This window comes from Lepidochelys kempii, chromosome 1 (assembly GCF_965140265.1).
Source record: "Lepidochelys kempii isolate rLepKem1 chromosome 1, rLepKem1.hap2, whole genome shotgun sequence".
In the NCBI taxonomy this organism is placed as follows: Eukaryota; Metazoa; Chordata; order Testudines; family Cheloniidae; genus Lepidochelys; species Lepidochelys kempii.
In genome coordinates this window covers 27,333,822-27,360,484 of record NC_133256.1, presented here as the reverse complement: position 1 = coordinate 27,360,484, position 26,663 = coordinate 27,333,822, and the positions used below count along the sequence as shown (strand labels likewise).

Below are 26,663 nucleotides of genomic sequence, written 5' to 3'. Positions count from 1 at the left end.
AATTGGCCATTAGTATAATCATGGAAAGTTGAAGGGGTGAATCAGCCCTGGTTGGGTTTGAAGCTGTGGTTCTACTATTGATATTCCAAATACCTGCTGCTGAGCCTACCAAACTAGTCCATTTTTAACGTTTAAACTGTACTTGAAAGTGTCTTTCTCTTACCTCTGTGCCTAGGAATTGCAGCAAGTACCATATGTAATGATAGCCAGGAATCTGAAACTATGCTCTGCAATAGTAACTTGGCCTAGCAGGACTTATTTAACAGCCTGGCAGCCTTACCTCAGAATTTTCCTGCTTCAAAATTTATTTAAACACTGTGAGTTCAGTGTATCTGTTTTTGCAGTAGTATGAAGAGACTTTTGTTTCTGTGATCCAAGAGAAGGTTCTTCTTACAAGGAAAACTTATAATTTCAATTTGACTGAAAGTTTGAATTATAATTCTGTATCCATTAAATAGTTTAGTTTGTTACATTCACACTGATGTACAGATGGCTTTGCGTTGGGAATTTAATGGTTTGGAATTGCTGTGCACAGAAGTGTATTTCTAGATTTATATTATACAAAAGTGGGGGTGTGGGAATTACATTTCTAAAGGTACACTTTATCTGCCACTAGAGGGCACTTGAAGCTGTGAAGTATATAACACAAAAATCATCTGGCTTTTGCTGGCTTTTTTTTAACCTGCTAATATTCTTTATCCTCACTGTAATCCTCTTTTTGAGAGTAAGTCAGTGTGTAACAATTCATGTATAGACAGTGACCTAAAATGAATCCGTGTTTCCTCCTAAGAAGAAATGCTAAGTAAATATTATTGGATATGGTGGTGTATGTTGTCACACACTTGCTTTATATTTTAGTGGGAAGGAGATGTCTGTTCTTCGCTACTGAGACTCAGCCAGTGGCTGAAAATTATCCTATATGTAGGCATAAAAGCATAAAATATTTTAGTAAATATTGATGACTTCAAAGTACTTTGGAATTTTTTTATAGCACTAGTCTGAAAATTAAGTCCGTACTAATCAAAACTGTGTATAAAAGACACGGTTTGCAGAATATTCTGAAATAATATAAATTGAGATAATTGAATATGGCTCCCTCTTACTGTCATGGGAGGCATAAAAAGCCTGTTAGTGAGATCAAGTTAAGGAGGCTTCATTATGATGGCAACAGTAAAGATAAACATTAAATTTAAAAACAAAAAAGCGTGTTCCCCATCCAAGTGTTCTCCTGTCCTTCGGCACTTAGGATGGATTAAATGGAAAGCTTGCAAAAGATCAGGAAAAGATAAAGTAGCCATTTTAATTTAAGAGGAGGGAGAGGTAGGGATTTGGATTCCAGAAATCTCTAGGATGGATCATCTTTTTTTGCTAAAAGAAGTGGACAAAGGGGGATGAAAACTCTATTTTCACAGCTACCGCATTGGTCCATGGAGAGGGTTTGCTCTCCTCTCCCACCCCAAATTAGCTGCATGCCCTCTTCACTAGCTTAGCTCCCATTGTCTTATTCCCTCATCCTTCACTTCCTGGCAGCATTTGGAGAATTACTGTCTACATTTATGCATATTACTTTACAGGGTAGTATACACAAACCCATGTACAGTATACTGTACTTTATGGGCGATTTAAGGGATTTTCAAGGGTAATTTTGACTATACACAATTTTCGCCTTACGCGTTGACTTTAGAACATAACCCCCGCGTAAGATGTGACTCCACTGTACTGCAGAAAGGGATCTGGGGGTAATAGTGGACCACAAGTTAAACATGAGTCAACAGTGTAACACTGTTGCAAAAAAAGCATACATAATTATGGGATTTATTAGCAAGAGTATTGTAAGCAAGACACGAGAAGTAATTCTTCCGCTCTACTCCATGCTGATTAGGCCTCAGCTGGAGTATTGTGTCCAGTTCTGGGCACCACATTTCAGGAAAGATGTGGAGAAATTGGAGAAAGTCCAGAGACAAGCAACAAAAATGATTAAAAGTCTGGAAAACATGACCTTTGAGGGGGGAGAGAAAAAATTGGGTTTGTTTAGTCTGGAGAAGAGAAGACTGAGAGGGGACATAACAGTTTTCAAGTACATAAAAGGTTGTTACAAGGAGGAGGGAGAAAAATTGTTGCTCTTAACCTCTGAGGATAGGACAAGAAGCAATGGGCTTAAATTGTTTAGGTTGAAAATTAGGGAAAACTTCCTAACTGTCAGAGTGGTTAAGCACTGGAATAAATTGCCTAGGGCGGTGGAGGAATCTCCATTATTGGGGATTTTTAAGAGCAGGTTGGACAAACACCTGTCAGGGATGGTCTAGATAATACTTAGTCCTACGTTGAGTGCAGGGGACTGGACTAGATGACCTCTCGAGGTCCCTTCCAGTTCTGTGATTCTTATACAGACAACAAAAAAGATTCAGGAAATGTTTTTTGACAGATTCCTTACTAGGCATATGAACACAGAACTCTGAGTAATAATTCATTTAAACTACAATACAGAACTTTATTTCCTGCACCTCTCAGAAGCAGTGCAAAGGCTTGGGGGAGTCAGGGGTAATGAGGGAGCTGAGGGAGAGGCAAGTAAATTGCTGGGAAGGAGGCTGGACGTGAATTTGTAAGGTTGTTGGGTGTGGGTGGGAAAAGTATGGAACAGGTTTTTTGGACGGGGGGGGGGTTAGGAGGGATTGATAGCTTCCCACATGCAGACGCTGGCTGACCCCTAGTTTCTCCCATTCAGTGAGGCACATTTACCCCTGTCCCCATGTGTTTCTACACTCCCATGTGTCCTTGTACCCCCCGTCCACATGTATCCCTCCACCCCCACTCAGACACGCACTCCCCATGTGCACCCCTCCCCCTGTGCCTATGTAGCTCTGCACCTCCCTCCCCTCTGTGGCCTTGTGCCTCCATTCCCATTCAGCCCCTGCCCCAATCTGTCCTCCCCTACTAGCCTTTATGAGCTCCTGTCTGACGCCCCCAGCATCCCACTCTGTCTGTCTCGCCGTAGCCCCTGTCTCCTGACCTGGCCTTCTGCGAAGAAGGCAGGCTCTTCCTACTCCCTCGCTGGCAGGGAGCTGCTGCTTTGTTCTATTGCCACAGCACCCTCTGGTGGGCAAAAGGCGGAACTGCAGCAAAATTTTGGCAGAAGCTTGTTCTTGCTCAAAAAAATCAAAAATATGCTGGCTCATTAATTATGCACATGCACAGTAGTGCAGAATTCCCCCAAAAGTAATGTTTGCACGATCAGACCTTACATACACAATTAAATAGCTTCACTGCTGAAATAGAGAACCTCTGGAGTGGAGGAAATCAGACAAGCAAATGGCAAAAATCACATTGCACACTGGTGAGGAAAAGGAAAGTTTAACCCTGAGTAAATGCCTGCTCACTCTTATTGTCTCCACGGAACAAACTGAACCTCAATTTTTAAGATCTCATCTGAAAGACCCACATACAGTGGGAGAACTCAATTTATGTATTAAGCGAAGGTGTAATCCTTTAGTCTTGTGATTTGAACCCATAGTTTTGGGAAGCTTACATTTCAAACTTGAAGCTTAGATTTACTGTATTATTCCTTCCATTTTTTTTATCTCAGGGCTCTCATCAAGGAGATGCTCAATACTCATACTCCTGGGGGAACTGTGTGCCACTGCGTGTGTGCTGAATTCATGTCCCCCGCATATTTCTTTGCTTCCCTGCAGAAAAATGACTTTCTGATGGGGAAGCAAAGGAAAGCCTCAAGAATGATCACGCACCCTTCCCCAGCAGTGGAGATGCATCGTTTTGGGTACCCAGAGCAGTCAGTGGAGAGGTCACTGTGGCAGGGCGGGGATACCCAGAGTGGTGACTCCTACTCAGGCTCAGCTGCTAGTCCTGGCTGCACTGGGGACAGAGGAGGACAGGGCTTCCTCTTCCCCCGCAAGGAGCAGCTAGGGCTGGGTCAGGCCCACCCCCAGAAACCTCCGCTGGCTGCAGAAAGCTCTGCACCTTCCCCCTCACTTCCTGCCCCTATCGCTTCTCAGCCATGGGGGGAGGTGTTGCTGTTCCCCCATCTGCCCAACCCCTGTGCATCCGGACCCCCCGCTTACACACTCTCACACACTGAGCTCCCCGTATCCGAATCCCCACTCCACTGAGCCTCACCCTCTGCATCCAGAGCCCTCCCCTCCAAGCCCCTCCAGCATCCAGACCCCCACTCCTGCACCAGACCACCCCCCAATGAGCTCCTTGCACTCAAACCCCCATTCTGATGAGCCCCAACCCCCCTGCTGTAGATCACCTAACCCAGCCCCCACACCAAGACACCCCACCCCTCCCCCACCCCCTGCTTAGCCCCAACCATCTTCACGTGGACCCTCCTGCATAGTCTCATTGTCCCTGCACCAGGAACCTCTCAGCAACCCCTGTGCATCCAGATTCTCCTCCCCCCCACAGCTGGACCCCATCACTGAGTTGCCTACACGAGATTATCCCATCTAGAGCCTTCTCACCCCACACCTGGATTCCCCCCCACGCTTTAATCCTGCTGGGCTGAGCCTGCCTGCCTGTACCTGGTGTAGAGGGGCAGGGCCTGGGGGTATTTCTGGGGCAAGCCTAGCCCTTGTGCTCTGTCAGGGTCGGTTGCAGCCTCACTGCCGAGTCTGTGTCCCAGGGGGAGGAGTTGCAGGGTGATCTTCCACCTCCGTACAGCCAGTGGCCTGTGCTCCCCACTGTCATGCTGGAGCCTCCACATTTATTTATGACAAATAAAATTTGCAGAAGTTTTAATTTTTTGGTGCAGAATTCCCTCAGGAGTATTAGTCTGAACATGGTCTACTACAAACAGCATGCTTCTGTTTAAATGTGCTGTACAGTATATAAGTGGAATATGTAGTGTAAGGGGAACAAATCCCAGGCAAACTCATTACACATACTGGCTGTTGAGCAGCAGGACACAGAGGCACAGGAACACAAATTTGAAGGTCAATTTTTTGTTGGTAGTGTTCCTCTCTAGTAGGAACATGCAGGGCCAAAACCTTAAAGTTCTCTCTAGTTAAAGTACAGTTCTGTTGTCTATTTTGCATTTAATATACATAAATATTGCCACAGATGTGTTACCTTTCTTAAAGCTTTGCATTTTAGGATAAAAAGCAGTATAGTCCTAGTGGAGTTATTTTGAGGCCTCTTTAGGGTAAACTGCATGTTTTTATAATTTTCATCTTTTATAATATTTTCACTAGTTAGATCCAAGTCTAGTATTTAGCTTACTATAAAATGAGAACACTTCCTTTTAAGGTGCATCTCCAGTAAATGTTAAATACTGAAGACAGTTACTTTCTTGACAAATGGCAGGGAAAAGGCATAAATGTAAAACTTATGATCTGTCAGTTGGACCTACCATGAGTGGCTTGTTTAGATTTATATTTTTAGCAGCATAAAATAAATAAAAATAAACCAATTTTTTGTAAACTGTTTTGTTTCTTCCTGACCTTGTTACTTAATGGGCTGGAAGAGGTACTGCCATAGTGTCTTCTGTCCTTGCATTTGTAGATGCACCAACTCATAGACTGCAGTTGATGACTGGAAAACATCCAAGAATATCAGCCATACCCTTCATTGTTTTGCCCAACTCCTGTGTACTATAATATAGTTGGCTCCACTTGAGGAGGCAGGGAAATCTGACTCTTTTTATTCTCTATGCATTTTCTGACAGGTTCTATTTTAGGAGCATACCTGACTGTGTTCCTTTTTGTGGTTGTCAACTTCAGTATGAAAGCCTTCAAAGCTATTTTTGGCTTATGGTTCCAGAATTTGACCCATGTTCATACTGAAACATATTGTCAGTCAGACGAACATCTAATAAGAACTATGAACAGTTTCAGTAACCAAATCATTATAAAAGTCCTCACTTCCTTTCCATCCTTTCAAACACAAGTTTAAGAGTTTTGGGTCTTCAAGTCTTAGCTTCTTATCAAGATCTGAAGTGACCAATCAAATTTATATCCATGAATGTTAAACGTATGTATCTTATTTTTGCAATCTATTCCATTTGATATTCTTCTCAACGTATTTAAAACCGTACAAGTGTTAACAAAACGTGCCTCATATACTTAGTATAAAGGCAGTAATTAGCAGGTTTCATGTGAATTTTAAAACTAAACATTGATTTGGGGTCCATGAGTTAAAGATCCAACATCTGTCAAGTGTCAACCACTTCCTTAAAAGGTAAATTAAAATTATTAAAAAGTGTTGAACAATTTCAAATTGTCAGTTGGATATAAAACTGTTTTAAAATTAGATCATCATGCGTTTCTCTGAAGCCAGAGTTCAGACTTTTATGTTTGTTTTCCCCAAGCTTTATTTCCCCAAATGTTTAGCCTATACCCAAATATATCTTTACTAGTGCCTAAAGCAGAATCACTGCAGCTCTTTGCTCTGCACTAAGCTTTAGTGATGGCCTCAACTTTTGCAGGAAAAAAACACACAACTCAAGTATTGGACTCTGCTCAGTCATGTTAGATGACAGAAGTAAAAATGGCAGAGCTCTATTTATGCTGCAGTTACCACCAGCAGTGCTACACCCATGGTGAATTACACCTATGCAGGTTTCAGAGGAACAGCCGTGTTAGTCTGTATTCGCAAAAAGAAAAGGAGTACTTGTGGCACCTTAGAGACTAACCAATTTATTTGAGCATGAGCTTTCGTGAGCTACAGCTCACTTCATCAGATGTTTACCGTGGAAACTGCAGCAGACTTTATATACACACAGAAATCATGAAACAATACCTCCTCCCACCCCACTGTCCTGCTGGTAATAGCTTATCTAAAGTGATCAACAGGTGGGCCATTTCCAGCACAAATCCAGGTTTTCTCACCCTCCACCCCCCCACACAAATTCACTCTCCTGCTGGTGCTAGCCCATCCAAAGTGACAACTCTTTACATAATCAAGTCGGGCTATTTCCTGCATAGATCAAGGTTTTCTCACATCCCCCCCACCCCCATACACACACAAACTCACTCTCCTGCTGGTAATAGCTCATCTAAACTGACCATTCTCCAGGTTTAAATCCAAGTTAAACCAGAACATCTGGGGGGGAGGGGGGGGTAGGAAAAAACAAGAGGAAACAGGCTACCTTGCATAATGACTTAGCCACTCCCAGTCTCTATTTAAGCCTAAATTAATAGTATCCAATTTGCAAATGAATTCCAATTCAGCAGTTTCTCGCTGGAGTCTGGATTTGAAGTTTTTTTGTTTTAAGATAGCGACCTTCATGTCTGTGATTGCGTGACCAGAGAGATTGAAGTGTTCTCCGACTGGTTTATGAATGTTATAATTCTTGACATCTGATTTGTGTCCATTTATTCTTTTACGTAGAGACTGTCCAGTTTGACCAATGTACATGGCAGAGGGGCATTGCTGGCACATGATGGCATAGATCACATTGGTGGATGTGCAGGTGAACGAGCCTCTGATAGTGTGGCTGATGTTATTAGGCCCTGTGATGGTGTCCCCTGAATAGATATGTGGGCACAATTGGCAACGGGCTTTGTTGCAAGGATAAGTTCCTGGGTTAGTGGTTCTGTTGTGTGGTATGTGGTTGTTGGTGAGTATTTGCTTCAGGTTGCGGGGCTGTCTGTAGGCAAGGACTGGCCTGTCTCCCAAGACTTGTGAGAGTGTTGGGTCATCCTTTAGGATAGGTTGTAGATCCTTAATAATGCGTTGGAGGGGTTTTAGTTGGGGGCTGAAGGTGACGGCTAGTGGCGTTCTGTTATTTTCTTTGTTAGGCCTGTCCTGTAGTAGGTAACTTCTGGGAACTCTTCTGGCTCTATCAATCTGTTTCTTTACTTCTGCAGGTGGGTATTGTAGTTGTAAGAAAGCTTGACAGAGATCTTGTAGGTGTTTGTCTCTGTCTGAGGGGTTGGAGAAAATGCGGTTGTATCGCAGAGCTTGGCTGTAGACGATGGATCGTGTGGTGTGGTCAGGGTGAAAGCTGGAGGCATGCAGGTAGGAATAGCGGTCAGTAGGTTTACGGTATAGGGTGGTGTTTATGTGGCCATTGTTTATTAGCACTGTAGTGTCCAGGAAGTGGATCTCTTGTGTGGACTGGACCAGGCTGAGGTTGGTGGTGGGATGGAAATTGTTGAAATCATGGTGGAATTCCTCAAGGGCTTCTTTTCCGTGGGTCCAGATGATGAAGATGTCATCAATATAGCGCAAGTAGAGTAGGGGCTTTAGGGGACGAGAGCTGAGGAAGCGTTGTTCTAAATCAGCCATAAAAATGTTGGCATACTGTGGGGCCATGCGGGTACCCATAGCAGTGCCGCTGATCTGAAGGTATACATTGTCCCCAAATGTGAAATAGTTATGGGTAAGGACAAAGTCACAAAGTTCAGCCACCAGGTTAGCCGTGACATTATCGGGGATAGTGTTCTTGACGGCTTGTAGTCCATCTTTGTGTGGAATGTTGGTGTAGAGGGCAGTTTGCTAATATAGACACAACACTGTTCAGAGGCCCTTGCCTAGGGCGGATAGGGTGGGGCGAGTAAAGCTATACTCTTCCCTCCTAACGCTTATTTCTGTTGTCAGTTTGTTGTATGTTTTATCTGTTGCTTAATAAATCTTTGTACGGACACACAAGAAAAGCAATATGGATTTTGGAGCAATCTCTGAGCTGCTTATTCCTGGGCCTGATCATATCCCAGAGGTGTGAAGCTGAGACAGCTAAGATTCTGTTTGATGTGAAACAACCCACACTCAAATGCCTGGAGAGTCGTAACCTTCAGACAGGGAGTGGGTAGGGGAAGATTAATATGGAAAATTTTAAAACTCAGTGAAAACCTTTTTTGGCTATAGGCAGAAGACTCTGCAGCTTGGGCTGAAATGTATAACTAAGGGTAGAGAAGACATAATTCATTGTAGTGCTTAAAATGTCCATTTTTTTAACATCATGGCTCCAGAACATTAAATGCAGTAGATGATTTTTACAAAATGTGCCTATATGGGAGGACATAGCCAAGTAAAACAATATAAAATCTACAAGCACCATCTTTAAAACTAGTCAGCATCTTAAAGCTGTTCAAATATATTTAGATGTCATCCAGCCTAGAACAACTTCTGAGCTGTTGAATGCCATAAATTGATTACTGCCAACTTAGTACTACTAGTTCTACTCTGCAAAGTAACTAAAACTGGCATTGCCTTTCAACAGACCTGCTCCCTGTTTGTATTCAGAGTCTTGACTGTTGATATTTAGAGACACACAATAAGTTTGTAAAGTTTGTTCTTCCTGTTGGCTTTGCTGTCCCTGCAGGGCAAAAAGTAAGCAAACTGTTGCACGTCAATAGAATTGCTAAGCTGCAAACACTAGCATTGGGAGGGCCCAGTTTGTCCTGCAGAAAGAAGAACCCAGATTGACTTTTAGGTGTTAAATATTCGCAGGGATGGCAGTTAAGAAAAACATCTGTTTGTTTATATATTAAGCACACTTGATTCTGGAAATAATTAGACAGTAAGCATGCACCGCACAATTCTGACATCTTACGCCTCTCTTCTAAGAGTATATACATTTTAAAGGGACATTGTCAACTTGAAAAAAACAAAAAGGAATTCCCATAATGGATCAGACCAGTGATCGATCACTTTAGATAAGCTATTACCAGCAGGACAGTGGGGTGGGAGGAGGTATTGTTTCATGATCTCTGTGTGTATATAATATCTGCTGCAGTTTCCACGGTATGCATCCGATGAAGTGAGCTGTAGCTCATGAAAGCTCCTGCTCAAATAAATTGGTTAGTCTCTAAGGTGCCACAAGTACTCCTTTTCTTTTTGCGAATACAGACTAACACGGCTGTTACTCTGAAACCTGCTGTAAGTGGGAGAACTTCTCATACCTCACTAATTGTAGATAGGCTTGTGTCCCAAAGGTCTCAGGCTATTCATATCTAAGGAGGCATATAAATACCAACTAAAACCTTTCAGATACAGATTATGACAATGTGTTAGGTATAGTGAGTATGTCAGGCCTGATGAATTGCTCACACTGACTAGTGAACTACCAATGAGCCTCTGCATCGCACACATAACATAGGCTGTAAAACTTCCCCAAAATAATTCCGAGAGCATAGTTTTTAGAAAAATATCCAATCTTGATTTTAAAATCATCAGTGATAGATTCCACAATATTTGGTAAATTGTGCCTGTGGGTAATTACCCTCTTTGTCAAATTTACCCCCTTTCAGTCTTAATTTGTCTAGCTTCAACTTCCAGCCATGGGATTATGTTCTACCTTTCTCTGCTCAATTGAAAAGCCCATTATTAAATATTGTTCCCAATGCAGAAACTTATAGACTGTAGTCAAGTCACCCTTTTGTTAAGCTAAAATAGATTGAGCTCTTTGAGTCTATTACTATAAGGTATATTTTGTAATCCTTTAATCATTCTTATGAGTCTTCTCTGGACCCTCACCAGTTTATCAACATCCTTCTTGAATTGTGGGCACCACAACTGGATGCAGTATTCTAGCAGTGGTTGCACCAGTGTCAAATACAGAGGTAAAACAATGTCTCTACTCCTACTCAAGAGTCCCCTGTTTATGCACCTGTCTTGGGGTTCCATTCACTGCTGGGTGCATCCCCCCTTTTGGCTGCATCTGGGGACTAGCTCTGCCCAGTCTGATGCTTCCTTCCCTTGCTCACTTATACTTCAGCCCCTCTTGTTCTCTAAGAATTGCAGTGCTTCCTCTTCATGGCTTGGCCCTTATATACAGCTTTTTCCCCTTCCGGGTAACTCAGACCTTCCAGACCAATGGTCCAGTTGGTGTCTCCAACAATCCTGTGCCATTTCTCAGTGGGTGGTAGGGGAACCTAGATCCACCCTTTACACTTGGTTCCAGCCTAGGGACCCTTGTTGCCTGATCCTTTTTAATGGCTAATAATAATAATAAGCATATTGGTGGCCACTTGCTCCTTATTAACGAGGTAGGAATAATGGGGTTCTTGTCCCAGAATCAGGTCCACAGAACTAATACCGATGAGTTCAATGTCTTGTAGGGAACCTTGCGGTGTATGGCAAGGATACTCATGCTGAGGGGAAAGCAGAGCAATGGTGATTTTTATTAGAACAAGTAATAAAGACAGAAAAGCTCCAAATCACATAAGCAGATAGGAATATAGTATTGGGGATATCTGTGGTATCATTCCTGGCACATGCTCTTAGACTTCTATACTTACACCCTTCCTTGAGGACCTGGTGGTGAGAGACAAAGGACCAGCCCTGCATCTGGCATGCCGAGTGAGTCCAATGGTCTAGGTTCCCCAATGCCCAGAGATTGGTGGTAGATAACAATAGAGCTTAAGGGTCAAATGATAGAAAGGCAACCCACTCTATTTCATAGTTAGCCCTGTTATAGAACCTGAGCACTATCATGAATATTCATTCTGATGCCAAGCCTTCCATGTCCAAATTTAACTTTCTTATAATATTGGGGCGCACTTATCCTATAGGTCAGTGGCTCTCAACTTTTCCCGAGGACTGTACCCCTTTCAGGAGTCTGATTTTGTCTTGCGTACCCCCAAGTTTCACCTCACTTAAAAACTACTTGGTTACAAAATCAGACATAAAAATGCAAAAAGTGTCTCAGCCCGCTATTACTGAAAAACTGGTTACTTTCTCATTTTTACTATACAGTTATAAAATCAATTGGAATATAAATATTGTACTTAAACATTTCAGTGTATACTACATAGAGCCATATGAACAAGTCAATACGAAATTCTAGTTCGTACGGACTTTGCTAGTGCTTTTTATGTAGCCTGTTGTAAAACTAGGCAAATATCTAGATAAAGTTGATGTACCTTCTGGAAGACCTCTGCATACCCCCTAGGATACATATACCCCTGATTGAGAACCACTGCTATAGGTTAACATATTAATACCATTTAACTCATTTGCATATACGTCGGCTATTGCTCAAGCAAGTTTATGGTTAGATATCTGCCAACAACTCTATCCTAAAATATCCAAGCCTAGTATCAGTTTAGTGTTCCTGCAGTTGATGGTACTGTTACATACCAACTCCTTCTATTGAGCAGGCTATTCTTAGGTCCCCAAAATCTAAGGGTAACTGTTGTGCTATTTATCTATGCTGAGGGACACAGGCCTACTATGCTTAGCTATATTTATGCTAACTTGCTTAGACTAATGTCTTACAGGATGCAGGCCTGTAGGTTCCTTGTGTTACTGCTGAGTAGAATAAAAGGCTAAACTAGCTCTATGGGCTGCACCCTATAATGAGCAGCCATGGTCTGCTCAGTCCTACTCTTTGCTGCTGTTTCCCTGGGCTTCTTTCTACTCCACGCTCTCAGGTTCTTTCCCCACAATTCATCTGGGGTTGACCCTTCTTCCAGGGCTGGGATCCCAGCACTTATCCTCCCTCTTGGGTTTTCTCCTCCCCACTTCTCTGCTTCCAGTGACTGCAGACTCTCTCCCTTCAGCCTCTTCTTGCTGTCCACTTCCTGGTTATGTACCAGCCCAATCTGCCCCAGCTCAGCTTGGTTTCATCATCAGTTAGAGTTTATCAGCCCTGACTCTCCTCCAGTTGGAGCCAGATACCATAATTGGCCTCTCAGACCCACATTAAACTCTTCAGGGCATGTGTGGGAGTGCACACCCTATCATGGCATCCCAGAATCACGTTAGCTCCTTTGGCCAGAGTCACATTGGGAGCTCATGTTCAGCTGATTATTCACCACAAGCACCAGATCTTTTTAAGAGTTACTGCTTCCAAGGATAAAGTCCCACATCCTATGAGCATAGCCTGCATTCTTTGTTCTTAGATGTATACGCTTACGTTTAAGAGTCTTAAAATGTGCATTGTGTACTTGCATCCATTTTGCCAAGCAATCCAGTTCACTCTGAATCAGTGACCTGCCATCTTGTCTATTTACCACTCTCCCAATTTTTGTCTCGTTTGTAAAGCTGTCTCATTTGTAAAGCTCATCACTGTTGATTTCGTTTTCTTGCAGGTCATTGATAAAGATGTTAACTAGAGTTAGGGCCAAGAACCCTACAGGACCCCACTGGAAACCCACTCAATGACACTTCCCCATTTATAGTTGCATTGTGAGACCTATCAGTTAACCAGTTTTTAATCCATGTAATGTGTGCCATGTTAATTTTATATTGTTCTAAGTATTTTTAGTCAAAATGTCATGCAGTACTAAAAGTCTAAGTATATTATGTCAGTGCCATTATGTTTATCCACCAAACTTGTAATTTCATAAAAAAAAAAAAGACAGTTTGACAGGATCTATTTTCGATAAACCCATGTTGATTTGCATAAATTATATTAGCCTTCATTAATTCTTTGTTAATCAAGTCCTGTATCAACTGTTCCATTATCTTGCTCAGGATTGATGTCATGCTGACAAGCTTATAATTACCTGGGTCATCTCCTTTGCCCTTCTTTAAAATTGGCACAACATCAGCTTTCTTTCTGACCTTCCCCAGTGCTCCAAGACTTTATTAAAAATTGACAATAATGGTCCAGCGAGCTCCTCAGCACACTCTTTTAAAACTCTTGGATGCAAGTTATCTGGACCTGATTATTTAAAAATGTATAACTTTAGTATCTTCTATTTGACATCTTCCAGAGATCCAAGTGGAATGGAAAGAGTGTTATCACCATATGATGAGACTATATCCTCTCTTCCCTCCCCCCCAAAAAAAACAGAACAGAAATACTTACTGTACATTTCTTTTGTTTCTCCATTATTATTGATAACTTTACCATTTCCATCAAGTAATGTACCATTGTCAGGATTCTTTTTGTACCCAATATATTTTAAAAGGTTCCTTCTTATTGTTGTTAACTCTACTGGCTATGGACTTCTCTTTGTGTCCTTTTGCTTCCTTTAGCAATTTTCTACAGTTCCTAACGTCTGATTTATATTTATTACTGTTAACCTTTCTTCTATTTGTTATACACCTATTTTATTTTTTATAACTGCCTTCACTTCCCCTCTAAACCTGCACAGCTTTCTTCAACTGAGGGATTGTGGGTTTTTTGACCTCTAGTAAGGTGTTCTTAAATGATTCCCAATTATCATTTACATTTTTCTTATTAATTTTTCCTTCCAGGTCATATTATGAGCTCATATTTTGCTCATAATTATTTTCAGCATTGTCAAATGGGCCCTTTTGAAGCACGAAGTATATCTATTACTAATCTGAACTTTATTCTGCTTGCACATTATAAATCTGGTCATATCATAATCACTTGTACCTAACCACTATTAAGTTTTAGTTCTGTGATCAGTTCCTTTTTATCTGTTATGACAAGGTCTAATAACAAATTCCCTCAGGTTGGCTGCAACACTATTTGACTTAGGAAATTGTCACCTATAAAGTTTAGCAATTCCAAAGATATTTTAGTGCTGTAGCATGGGACCTTCATCATATGTCACTCAAACTGAAGTCCGTCATATCAAAGTTTTTCCCCAGTACACATTATACATACGTATGCAAGGGGGCAGTCATCCTGTTCCCTATTGTGATTTGGTGGTTTGTAGAAGACACCAACTGATATCCTATCTTGTGGTTTATCTGTTAGGACAGAGATCCATAAGCATTCAAGATAATTTTCTTCCGACTTATCCGTGACTCGGAAACAGGTAATGTTATTTTGACATAGTGCCGCTCCCCCTCCCCTTTTACCTGTTCAGTCCTTCCTAAATAGGTTATAAACATTAAGTTTAACATTCCAGTTGTGCTAATCATCCCATCAGCTTTCATTAATACCAACTAAATCGAATTTATGCTCATAAATGAGCAATTCTGGTTCTTCTTGTTTGTTACCCCGACACCTAGCATTAGTGTATAGGCAGTTCAAGAATTTCTTCTCTTTATGTCCTTGGGTTCCTTGACTAATTTTGAGATGGATAACCAGAACTGAACACAGTATTTCTTGTGAGAGTGTACTGATTTAACTAATAATCTAGTATTTTCCATATTTTCCATCACAGAATACTTTCTTTGCTTTTTTAAAATGCTGCTTCACATTGAGCAAAAATCTTCATTGAATCTTCATTCAGTCCCTATGTAAAAGGATAAATGGACACAAATCAGATATTAGGAATGGCAATATATAAAAACCTGTAGGAGAACACTTCAACGTCTCTGGACACGCAATAGCAGAAGTAAAGGTAGCCATCCTGCAGCAAAAAAAACCCTTCAGGACCAGATTTCAACGAGAAACTGCTGAGCTTCAGTTCATTTGCAAATTTGACACTATCAGATCAGGATTAAACAAAGACTGTGAATGGCTCGCCAACTACAAAAGCAGTTTCTCCTCCCTTGGTGTTCACACCTCAACTGCTAGAAGAGGGCCTCATCCTCCCTGATAGAACTAACCTCGTTATCCCTAGCCTGATTCTTGCTTGCATATTTATACCTGCCTCTGGAAATTTCCACTACATGCATCCGATGAAGCGGGTATTCACACACGAAAGCTTATGATCCAATACGTCTGTTAGTCTATAAGGTGCCATAGGACTCTTTGCCGCTTCATTGAACTGGTCACAAAGATGACCAGGTCTTTCTCTGAATTGATACACTTAATTAGGAATCCAGTAAGATATGTGAATAGTTCAAATTATTATTATACGCAATGTGCATTACTTTGTATTTGTGAACATTTAATTTCATCTCACGTTATTTCCTATTCACTTTGTTTGGTTCACCTCTTTTCCAGCTCATTAATAAATATATATTAATAAATAGAAAACAATGCTGGTCCTATTACAGAATTTTGTGGCACCTCCATTAAGCTTTTGCTATCATGAAAATTGCCCATTTTGACCATTTATTCCTATCTTATGTTTTTTGTAGCTACTTTGTTACCCACAACAGTACTTTGCCCAATGACTTTAGTGTCTTTAGTAGCCTCACGTGAGGAGTTTTGTCAAAGGCCTTCCAAATATATTGTCAACTGCCTTTCCTTCCTTTACCCACTCTTTTATTGTGACCCATTCAAAATATTCTAATTAGTGTGCCATGGTTTCCTTTTGCTGGTCACTCTTGGTGTTTTATAACCATTTTAAATTATTGTTTCAAATAATTTACCAAGTACAAATCAATAATCTGTAGTCATCTAATTCCCCAGATTACCCAAGCACTTCTTTTAAATCTATCAGTGCACTCTTTGGTACCGTACTATCCTTTGCTATAGTAGCAGATTTTAATGAGTGCAGACTTTTCTAGCAGCTCAGCCATTTCATTTTTACGTTCCTTCAGAACTTCTGGGTGTGTACTGCCAGGGCCTTGCTGTATGTTGCTTTTTAATTGAGTTGTTTTGTCACTACTTCTGATACCTCAGTCTTTGAATAGTGCTGCATCATTGTCACTAGTATGGAGTACAAATCATCAATCTGTTGGGCTAATCTGAATTGAAGGATATTACAAGTGTTGTAATATCACCCACTACAGTAGAGAAAAGTCAAGATGACTTTTGTGGCTGCCACAGTTTTTTTGCTTGTAATGTCTGTTATCTAGAACTTTTTCCATAATAAATTTGATTTTTAAAGTGATCTTGTGTGAAATAATTGAGAGCACGGAGGTGGAAAATATACACAATCTAGTGACTGCAGGTAATATTGTCTTGTACTTCCTTCTAACTGTTCCTTAAAACACTTAACTTAAATTCCTTTTGAGCCCTAGTTTTCCTTTCCTTTTTAAAAATGTGGTGAATAATAGTGTCATAAACCTACAGCTAAGGGTAGCATTAAAGCCCTCCTTTACCTGTAAAGGGTTAAGAAGCTCAGATAACCTGGCTGGCACCTGACCAAAAGGACCAATAAGGGGAGAAGATACTTTCAAATCTGTGGAGGAAGGTTTGTGTTTCTGTGTGTTCTCTCTGGGTCAGCGAGGAACCAGGGCAGGGAAAATACATCTCCTAAAGCCATACCTGAACTAAGCATCTAAGATTACAAATTGTAAGTAATAGGAAGGAAATGCAGTTGAGTGGACTGAAGAGTGTCAGAAGGCCTTTAACCAGCTTGAAGCGACACTCATGTCTGACCCAGTGCTAAGGGTCCCAAACTTTGACAAACCTTTCCTAGTAACCACAGATGCATCCGAGCGTGGTGTGGGAGCAGTTTAGTGCAGGAAGGACCGGATCAAGAATTCCATCCTGTCATGTTTCTCAGCAAAAAACGGTCTGAGAGGGAAAGCCACCAGTCAATCAGCGAAAGGGAATGTTACGCTATTGTATATGCTCTGGAAAAGCTACACCCATACGTTTGGGGATGGCATTTCCACCTACAAACTGACCATGCTGCGCTGAAGTAGCTAAAGAGGTTCAGAGGGTGTTTTGTAGGTTGGTTACAAAGTCCAGAATGTTAGTTCCTGGAGAAGGTGTAAACCCCTCCCATTGCTGCTTCACCAACTGTATATGGCCGGGAGGTTAAGGGGCCATTACAAGTTCAAATGGTGAAGACCCTAAACTGGGATGTGGTACGCTCTGTAGGCAAAGAGCAACTGCTGCAACATTAGGTCCCAATCATTGGAGTGCTCATTTACGAATTTACATATCATGGCCCCCAAAGTCACATTAAATTTCTCCACCAGGCTGTTTGTTTGATGATGGTAAGGGATGGCAACCAAGTGATTCACCCCATGAGCTTCCCAAAGGCTTTCCATAGTTCCTGCCAGGAAATTAGTTCCTGCATCTGTGAGGATGTCGGAGGGCCAACCTACCCAGGCAAAAATGTCTGCTAGTGCCTGGCACACACTTTTAGCCCTGGTGCTGCTTAGAGCTCCTGCTTCCAGCCATCGGGTGGCAAAATCCATGAAAGTCAATATGTACTGCTTTCCTCTGGGTGTCTTTTTCAGAAAAGGACCTAGAATATCCACAGCTACTCGCTAAAATGGAACTTCAATGATGGGGAGTGACTAGAGGGGAGCTTTGACTTCGTCTTGGGGTTTTCCCACTCTTTGGCATATCTCACAAGATCGGACATAGGTAGAAACATCCTTGCCCATTCCCTCCCAGTGGAATGACCTCCCCAAATGGTCTTTGGTCCTGTTCACCCCAGCATGGCAACTAGGATGATCATGAGCTAAGCTCAAGAGCTTGACCCGATACTTAGTTGGAACTACCAACTGTTTCTGAGGATGCCAGTCTTCCTGGTGTCCACCAGAAAGAGTTTCCTTGTATAAAAGTCCTATTTCTACAACAAACCTGGATCGATAAGAAGAGCTGAGAGGCGGTGGGTTGTTCTGTGCCGCCATCCAAGCTCTCTGGGGGCTTTCATCTGCTTCCTTTTCAACTGTTCCCTTGATGCTGGAGACATCAGTTCCTCATTGGATTGTGGACCTAGGCTTGGTCCCTCTGGAAGCGATGTAGGGGATGGGGCTGTTTCCGTAGACTGTGAACCGCTCTCCGCTGGTGCACTATGTTAGGTTTCAGGCTCTGGCTGAGCCTCTTGTGTAGGGTTATCGGCTGCTGCCAGTTCAGGTTCAGTGGGGCCTTCTGGTGTTGGGGTTGCAAGTACTTGATTCAGTGCTGGCAATGGGACTTGTGCTGGTTGTTCCACCGGTTCCGGTTCTGGCTCTGTCTGGGTCTCTGAGACTGGATCCACTACTGCTGTTGCAGATGTTGGTGTGGGGTCCGGGTCCATCACCTCTGACCGGGTCCTAGTAGAAGTTTCCGGAACAGAGCTAGGCATGACGGCTTGCTTAGCGCGGCTGTGGGTGACCATTCCCACCCTCTTGGCTAGCTTCACATGATTGGCCAAGTCTTCACCCAACAGCATGGGGTAGTCATCAATGATGGGATAATCGTCATATACTGTAAAAGTCCACGTTCCTGACCAGCTCTTGTACTGGACGGGCAACTTGGCTGTAGGCAAATTGAAAGAGTTGGACTTGAAGGGTTGAATTGTCACTTGGATCTCTGGGTCAATTAAATTTGGGTCCACTAAGGAAGCATAGATAGCAGACACTTGTGCTCTGGTGTCCCTCCACCTTCTCCCCCCCCCCCCCACTCACAGTTACCCTCAGAGTGGAGGGAATCTGGGTGGTATCTGGGCCTGAGGACCTCTGGTGTGATTCCTGTGCAATGAACTGTAATCTGTTGGGGTTCTTCGGGCAGTTGGCCTTCACATGCCCCGGCTCATTACATTTAAAACATCGTCCAGCTAACGGGTCACTGGGGCGAGGTGGGTTGCTGGAGAACGGTGTGGCAGGATAAGGTGTCTGGAGTATTCCTTGGTGTGTAGTTGGGGCCTTGGGCTGCCCCTGGTAGTAGGGTGTAGTCTGAGGGTGTCCCTTCTGGTATCTGCTCCAACTGCGACCAGGGTTGTTCCTCTCTGCTCCCTCCACTCGTTTTTTGTTCCGGCTTGCCCCGCCTCTCTGGTGTTCTGGGACTGCTCGTATCAATCAGCATAAGAAGCAAGACTTTCTGCTGAGTCCATTTCCTTATCCTATAAACACTGTTTTATTTCCTCCTTGGACATATTCAGGAATTGCTCCTGAGCTATCAAATCATACATTCCTTCAAAGCTAGTGACACCCCTTCCTTGGACCCATTTATCTAACAGATCCTTCATCTGGTTTAGATAAGCCACATTACTTAGTCCAGGGCCTCTCTCAAGGGTTTGAAATTTTACTCTGTACATTTCAGATATAATTTGAAATTGCTTTAAAACCAAATCCTTGAACTTATTATAGTCAGAAGCCTCATCAATAGGCATCTTATTGAATATGTCCAGAGCTCTTTCAGTTAATTTTGCGACCAGTGTGGTCATCTTATGAGCTTCAGGAATTTTATGGAGAGTGCACAATCTCTCAAAGGTGAGAAAATATTCAGCAATATCACTGGATTAATCATACTGTGGACATAGTCGCTCCCATTTGTGGATTGTTGGGGAAGGATGGTTAGGGTTATCCAGTAGATTCCGCTCAGTCCTTACCTTCTCCAACTCCAGTTCATGCTTCCTCTTTTTTTCCCTGTTCCTCCATTTCTTTTTCCTTTGCCTCTATAGCTCTCCTGTGGGCAGCCTCTTGGTTTTTTTCTGCCTCTTTCGCTGCCTCCATAGCTCTCCTGTGGGCAGCCTCTTTGGCTGTTGCTGCCTTGGGCTCTGTCATGTGTGCCTCTCTGTTTTTAACTAACTTTACACCCGAGAGTTAGAAATAAAACAAGCAAACAAAAAAACACTTGGCCTGTCAAAAAAAAATATGTAGGTTGTGCTATAACCGGATACCGGGGGCAGACTCGGATGTGCTCCGCCTGCATTGCTACGAGAGCCTGTATTGAGTCCACTTGGTGCTCCATGATGCTTAGCGGCCGCTCTGTGCTTTGATGCTGATGATCCGCGTTCTGCTGGTGGAGCCTCCTTTCGCTCTCCCGCCACTCCTGTACTTTTTGATTTTCATTAAGGGACTGCTGCATGACTTCATGTAGCATGTCCTCTTTGCTTCTTCGCAGACACTTCCTGATTCTTTGGAGTCTTTTGGCCGTTGATAACAAGGACGGCTGGGATCTTAAGGTTGCATCTGTAAAGCCAAAATGCAACACTTAACAGAGGCAGCATTGTTCACACCAGACATAGCAATGATTCGTCCATAGTTAAAGACAAGTACAGTGTACACAATAGCAGAAATTACCCATCCCAAACCGAGCGCACGTAACCCACAGGAGCCCCAAAGTGGTGAGTAAGCACAGGGGACTGATTTTTTTTCATGGCCGTACTGTCCCCTGGGGTTCTGTGCCTCAGGGAGAAACAACAACTGCAGGGGTCCCTATGCGGAACACTGTCCCCACATTTTCTACAGGATGAGTTCGTCCTGGAAGATATCTCCCTGCTGAGGGTGACCTGGGAAGCAAGGGAGGGTCTTCTGCTACAATGCGGCTTCCGCTGTGGCCCATATGCAGCTTGCCTGTGTGCAGCAATGGTCCCTCCGGCCGTCACGGCACAGTGGTGCAGACACATTAGCCTGACTGGGACAAGGAGCCACAGTAGCTCTGCCAAGGAACCTGCGCAAGTGGATTGCCCAGCTTCTGCATGAGACCTTTGAAGAGATCACTGAGGCCGATTACCCTGTTGTGAGAGAGCACATCAACGCCCTATTCCACATCTAGGCATGCGTGCAGCCCTAACCCTCTTCTCCCCAAGAGCCCACACCGAACAACTTCCTTCCCAAAATAAAAGCCGCTTACCGGGCACCTCTTCTGCTGTTTGTTCTTCTCCAAGCACTGTCCCCTATGACTGGCTACCTTTCTCCTGGCTTGAGAACAGCTCCAGGCTGCATGCATCTAGGGATGCCGGGCTGTCCCCCTCCTCCTCCGCACCCTCGCTACCGCTTTCCTCCTCCTCCGGTCGTGGCCCCTTTCCATCATGTCCCTTGATGTCTGCCCGAAGGTATCGTAATTCCTACGGCTGGAGTGCAGCTGGGACTGGACAGCTTCCTCCCCCCAAGCACTGATGAAGTCCAGCACCTCGTCATTGCTGCATACTGGGGATCGCCTGGCACGTGGAGGCATGGTCACCTGGAAAGATGCGCTGAGAGCACTCCACACATTGCTGAGCAAACAGGAAGGGGAATTTCAAAATTCCTAGAGAATTTAAAGGGCAGGTCTGATGGTTGGTCGCCTGAGGGCAGGGCAGTAGCGTTTAAAGTGATGACCAGAGTGGCTAGCACAGGGCATTGTGGGACACTTCTGGAGGCCAATCAGAGCGCATTAATAGAGCAGTGCGTCCACACTGACGCTGCGGCGCAGCAAGCGTTATGCTTCTCGTGGAGGTGGATTACCAGGGGCACTCCAGCCACAGAGTCCGGGCGCTCTACGTGCCTTGCCAGCGTGGACACATCAGGAGTTAGGGCACCCAGGGCTGCTTTAATGTGCTCTAACTTGCAAGTGAGAGCTTGTCTACAAGTGAACTCTAGCGATGCTGCTGTAGCACTTCAATGAAGATGCTACCTACGCCTGTTGACGTAGGTTATCCACTTCTCTGAGAGGCAGTAGTTAGGTCAATGGGAGAATTCTCTAGCGCTGTCTATGCTGAGGGTCAGGTTGGTTTAACTGTATCACTAAGGGGTGTGGGCTTTTCACATCCTCAGAGACGTAGTTATACCAGTCTAATTTCCTCGTGTAGACCAGGCCTACGGCTAGCTTAAAATTCCTCTGTGAAAGAAAATCTAAGAAAAATCATTCTTTCGTGTATTCTGAACTATGCAGACCTAAAGAGGTAAAGTTTTGACAAGTGAGCTGGTCTATGAATTCTATATGCTGATAACTTCAGTGTCTCAAAAGCACTTCCCAACCCCCACCCCCACACACTCTGTTCTCTGCATGAAACAGGCTGGTGTACCTTAAGTGCATAGTAAAATTTATAGAAATCTTGTAAATTCTACATTAGAACTGCCTAATGTTTATAAGAATGATTTACTATTGTATTTATTAAGGCCTCTTGGGCCTCTTTTATAGAAATATTCCACTTATATGTTCAGTCCACAAACATGAAAAAATAAAATAGGTAGGACTTATTAATGTACTCTTTCACAGTGATTGAGTGCTTAAAGCTTGCGAACTCTGGTTAGCATCAGTGTAGTTTATAGTGCTGAAAATCTTAAATTCTATTCTCAAGAAAAGCATTTCCTGTTCTGGGTCCCCAAAGTGCCCTGATCCATGAATTTTTTGCAGTTTTAAAAGAAACACCAGTTATGATCCATATATCATAGTAGCCCTGGTTTTAGTCCATGTAGCAGTTCTATAGCATTGAATGCAATATTTTTTTAAACTGGAATGATTCCAGACCATACTTTAGCATGTAGAAGGATATGCCTGTATTCAGTCATCCAAGTAAGAGAGCAGTCTTTTTCCCCTGATGTTTACATCGAAGAGTGAACCTGGTAACATGTTTGAAAGCTTCTGGAAAAAATTGTTGATACAGACAGAATGTCGCACATAACTTGAAGTCTAGAATAGATTAAGTGACTGGATGTTGAGATGGCTTATAAAAGTGGTTAGTGAAACCAGTTTTATGCCAGATACGTTTTTTTGTTGTTTTAATCAGAAGTTTACAGTGTGCTATTGGGGAACAGGGTGAGGGGAGACCCGGACAGCAAAACTCTTAAAATTTGGGTATCATGAGATTATTCAGTGTTGTACAGTATCGCAGAAGGAAATAGTAAGACTCTGTGATGGTAAAAGGCTGAGAAGGTAGAAGACAATAGCTTGTTTTCAACAGTGTATAACACCTTCCACTTACCTAATGAATATTGCTGAACGTTTTCTCTTTTTCTCATGTGAGGTTAAATAGAATTTAAAATGAAGAAAATCTGGTAGGTTGTTTATTAATACACAAAATACATAGCCTATAACATGCTAGTATTTATGGGGTGTTAATTGCAAACTTTAGAACATCAAAGGCTAGTAATGCAGGGTTCAGCTTTGCTAGATGACAGTAGATTAACAATGTTAAGATTTTCAGAGTTTCTGCCTCACCCTTTCCTCTGTTTTTTCACACACACAACTGTTTTAAATCAGCTGGGAGTGATGACTAAACTAGGAGTTGAAGTTGTCTGTGTGGGAGTTATCAGCTAAATGATCATCATCTTCCTCTGTAAATTAGCTTGAAAAGATGGCCAAAAACTAATAAATACATGCATCTATTTCTCATTGTCAGGAGCAAGAGCAAAAGGCTGAAGAAGAGAGGATTCGAATGGAAAACATCCTGAGTGGCAACCCTTTACTAAATCTTACAGGCCCAGTGCAGCCTCAGGCAAACTTCAAAGTGAAGAGAAGGTACTGTGCTCAATATACATTTGTCCCTTCCTGGAGCTCCAGCAGTCTGTAAAGCAGCTAAACTGGTATCACTGCCATTGATTTTATTTCTCCACTCAAGCCTTGCGTCAACAATGTGACATGAAATTAAGGTATTGTAAGGACGGTGGTTTGTTTTTTTCCCCAAATAGACCACCCTGGTTCTTTTAGGGCAAAGAGAATTGCATTGAAAATTTAATCGCCTTGCGTTGCCATCCACAGCACAATATGTTTGCAAGAGGCAATGTGGCGAGAGTTCATAGGCAGACTCATTCTTACACCTTTCTAAACACATCTGTCTACTTTGGATTGTTAGTGTGAGTGACTAGTGAAATTTTTTGTGCTAGCACTTTTTTTTTTTATGGTTCGTTTTCTATTGATTATAGTACGGTTTCTGTTAGGAAATAGTCCAGGTAGTATTCCATTTAACTAAAATAGGGAATAGATGAGGAGTTTACGAGCTTCACTCAAAAGTAGGGACCTCTGGACATTCAGAGAACTTTCTACAGTTTTGACTGGGCTTTCTGTTTCCTGTGCTGATTGGCTGTTTGCTCCAGCTCTCGCCCTCCCTCGGTCTCTTCACTTCAGCTTCACTCCACATCTTACCTTCCTCTTCCCTGTCTTGTCCCCTGTCCCTTCACTTTTCTTTCCATTTAGCTGATCCCCTCCTGATTAAACACATCTTTTTGTAAAAAATTGTAGAGCTAACATGCTGTTTGCCATCACATTGTTCACTCTACTTGTGTATTAGTCTCATCCTGCGTCCATCTTGTGACTGTCTTGTCTGTTTCGTTTGTAAGCTCTAAGTCAGGAACTGCCTGCTCCTCTGTGTTTGTATAATTCCTAGAACAATAGAGCCCCAATTTTGGTTAGTCCTTAGGCATTCCCTAATAAACAGGATTTAATAATACTAATCCTTTCATTTTTTACTTTTTTTTTTTTTACACAGTAAAGACTTTAGGGTATAAGAGAGAGAATGTGAGTTAGGTCGGGGCGCCATTTCAGATGTTAGTGGGGAGCAACTTTAACCATGATTCAAGGGGCTATGTAGGCACCTGAAGACTCTAGGTGGTTTTGTTTGTTTTTTTGCAGATAATTTAGCAATTAGCTGGCAGGAACACTGTATCTAATTCCTATATAAAGAAAGAAAATTAAATATTAGACTCACTTAGCTCTAATACTAATATGTTCTGACATCTTGTGTCAAGGCACTTGTCTTAAAGGACACTGAATTTTAGTGTATATTCTTGCTTTGTTATGCTTGAATACAACAATTAAAACAATTTGTAGAAAAATCTATATTACTTTTTTGCAGTTCGCCAAGCTTGGAATAGATCATTAAACTTTTGGAAACATCCTACTAGGGCATGGCCCTGTGAGTTTATACTGCACTTGCTGGGGGCTTTAGGGGTGTTAGGGCACTACAAATAATAGACTAGAAACTGACTTTAAACAGGAGTGAAACTGACACTTTCAAGTCACTTTCATGGTATTGCCAACCCCAAATGTTCAGAAATCATGAATCAGGCTCACCAAGGCTATGTAAAAATAATAGATTTGGTGTTCTTTTTATTTGCTTTCTGCTTTTTGAGCTTTTAAGGTGCACTGGGGTCACATTTTTGAAGGTTTCTCCACAGCCATGAGGGCTAGAAACTTCATTTTTCTTTAAGAATGAAGGCTGAAATTATCACACATCCACTTGACTTCAGGGCCTCTGGCTTTAAGGAAAACAATAATTATCATGACAGAATCATGAGGCTTGGCAATACTGCTTTCACTTCTGTTTGAAGGCTAGTTACTTTCCAGAAGGCTCTTAAACGCAACACTACAGTGATTGAGTTGCAGTTCTCACAGGAGAATATTTAAAATCAAACACCAAGAAAAAATTCCACATTTTAAAGTTGAGAAAAAAATGGATACTTCTGAGGTATATCAAGGCCACTGCAAGCAGGAAAGGAAAATAAACAGACACAGGAGCTCTTAGCACTCCTCCTCTTAAAAGGAAGTTGAAGGGTCAAATCTTCTAATCCTTAATCAAGTAAAACTTCTATTGCCATCAGCGCCTCCACTCATAAATATTAATATGTGCTCAGTAACTATAGACTTCATACTTAAATATCTGAGCCATCTTATCTGGGGCTACACATCTTATGTGTTAGTTTAGGGACTACATTTTCTGGCATATTCTAAACCGTGCTGAGCACACAGATTGTGCCCAATGAATAATGCAAATCATGACCATAATCATTGACTTTATGGACTCTGAATGCAATTTCTGTTCTTGTGGAATTGGCCTGGATACAGCTAAAATCCTAAGAATGTGAGGCATAAACACATCTGATACTCGTATGACACTTTTTCATTCCTTCTTTTTCTCAAACTCAGAACAAACAATGACAAGACAAAATGATTTGACTTATGAGGAGAGGCTGAGGGAACTGGAATTGTTTAGTCAGCAGAAGACAAGAATGAGGGGGGATTTGATAGTTGCTTTCAACTACCTGAAAGAGGGTTCCAAAGAGGGTGGATCTAGACTGTTCTCAGTGGTAGCAGATGACAGAACAAGGAGTACTGGTCTCAAGTTGTAGTGGGGGGAGGTTTAGGTTGGATATTAGGAAAAACTTTTTCACTAGGAGGGTGGTGAAACACTGGAATGCGTTACCTAGGGAGGTGGTGGAATCTCCTTCCTTAGAGGTTTTTAAGGTCAGGCTTGATAAAGCCCTGGCTGGGATGATTTAGTTGAGGATTGGTCCCGCTTTGAGCAGCCGGTTGGACTAGATGACCTCCTGAGGTCCCTTCCAACCCTGATATTCAATGATTCTCAGTTAAAATGTAAAATTGCACAGCAGCCGTTGCTTAACAATCCAGCCTG

The 26,663-nt window shown here is 42.5% G+C and overlaps 1 protein-coding gene across 1 annotated transcript in view; it reads left to right on the top strand.

The window, feature by feature from the left end:
• Positions 1-26,663, top strand: part of CWC15 (CWC15 spliceosome associated protein homolog) — a 40,168-nt gene that overhangs the window by 8,892 nt on the left and 4,613 nt on the right. The window contains exon 6 of the mRNA XM_073337599.1: positions 23,655-23,773. Within this exon, the coding sequence (XP_073193700.1) occupies positions 23,655-23,773 (119 nt within the window). The remainder of the gene's footprint in view (positions 1-23,654; positions 23,774-26,663) is intronic.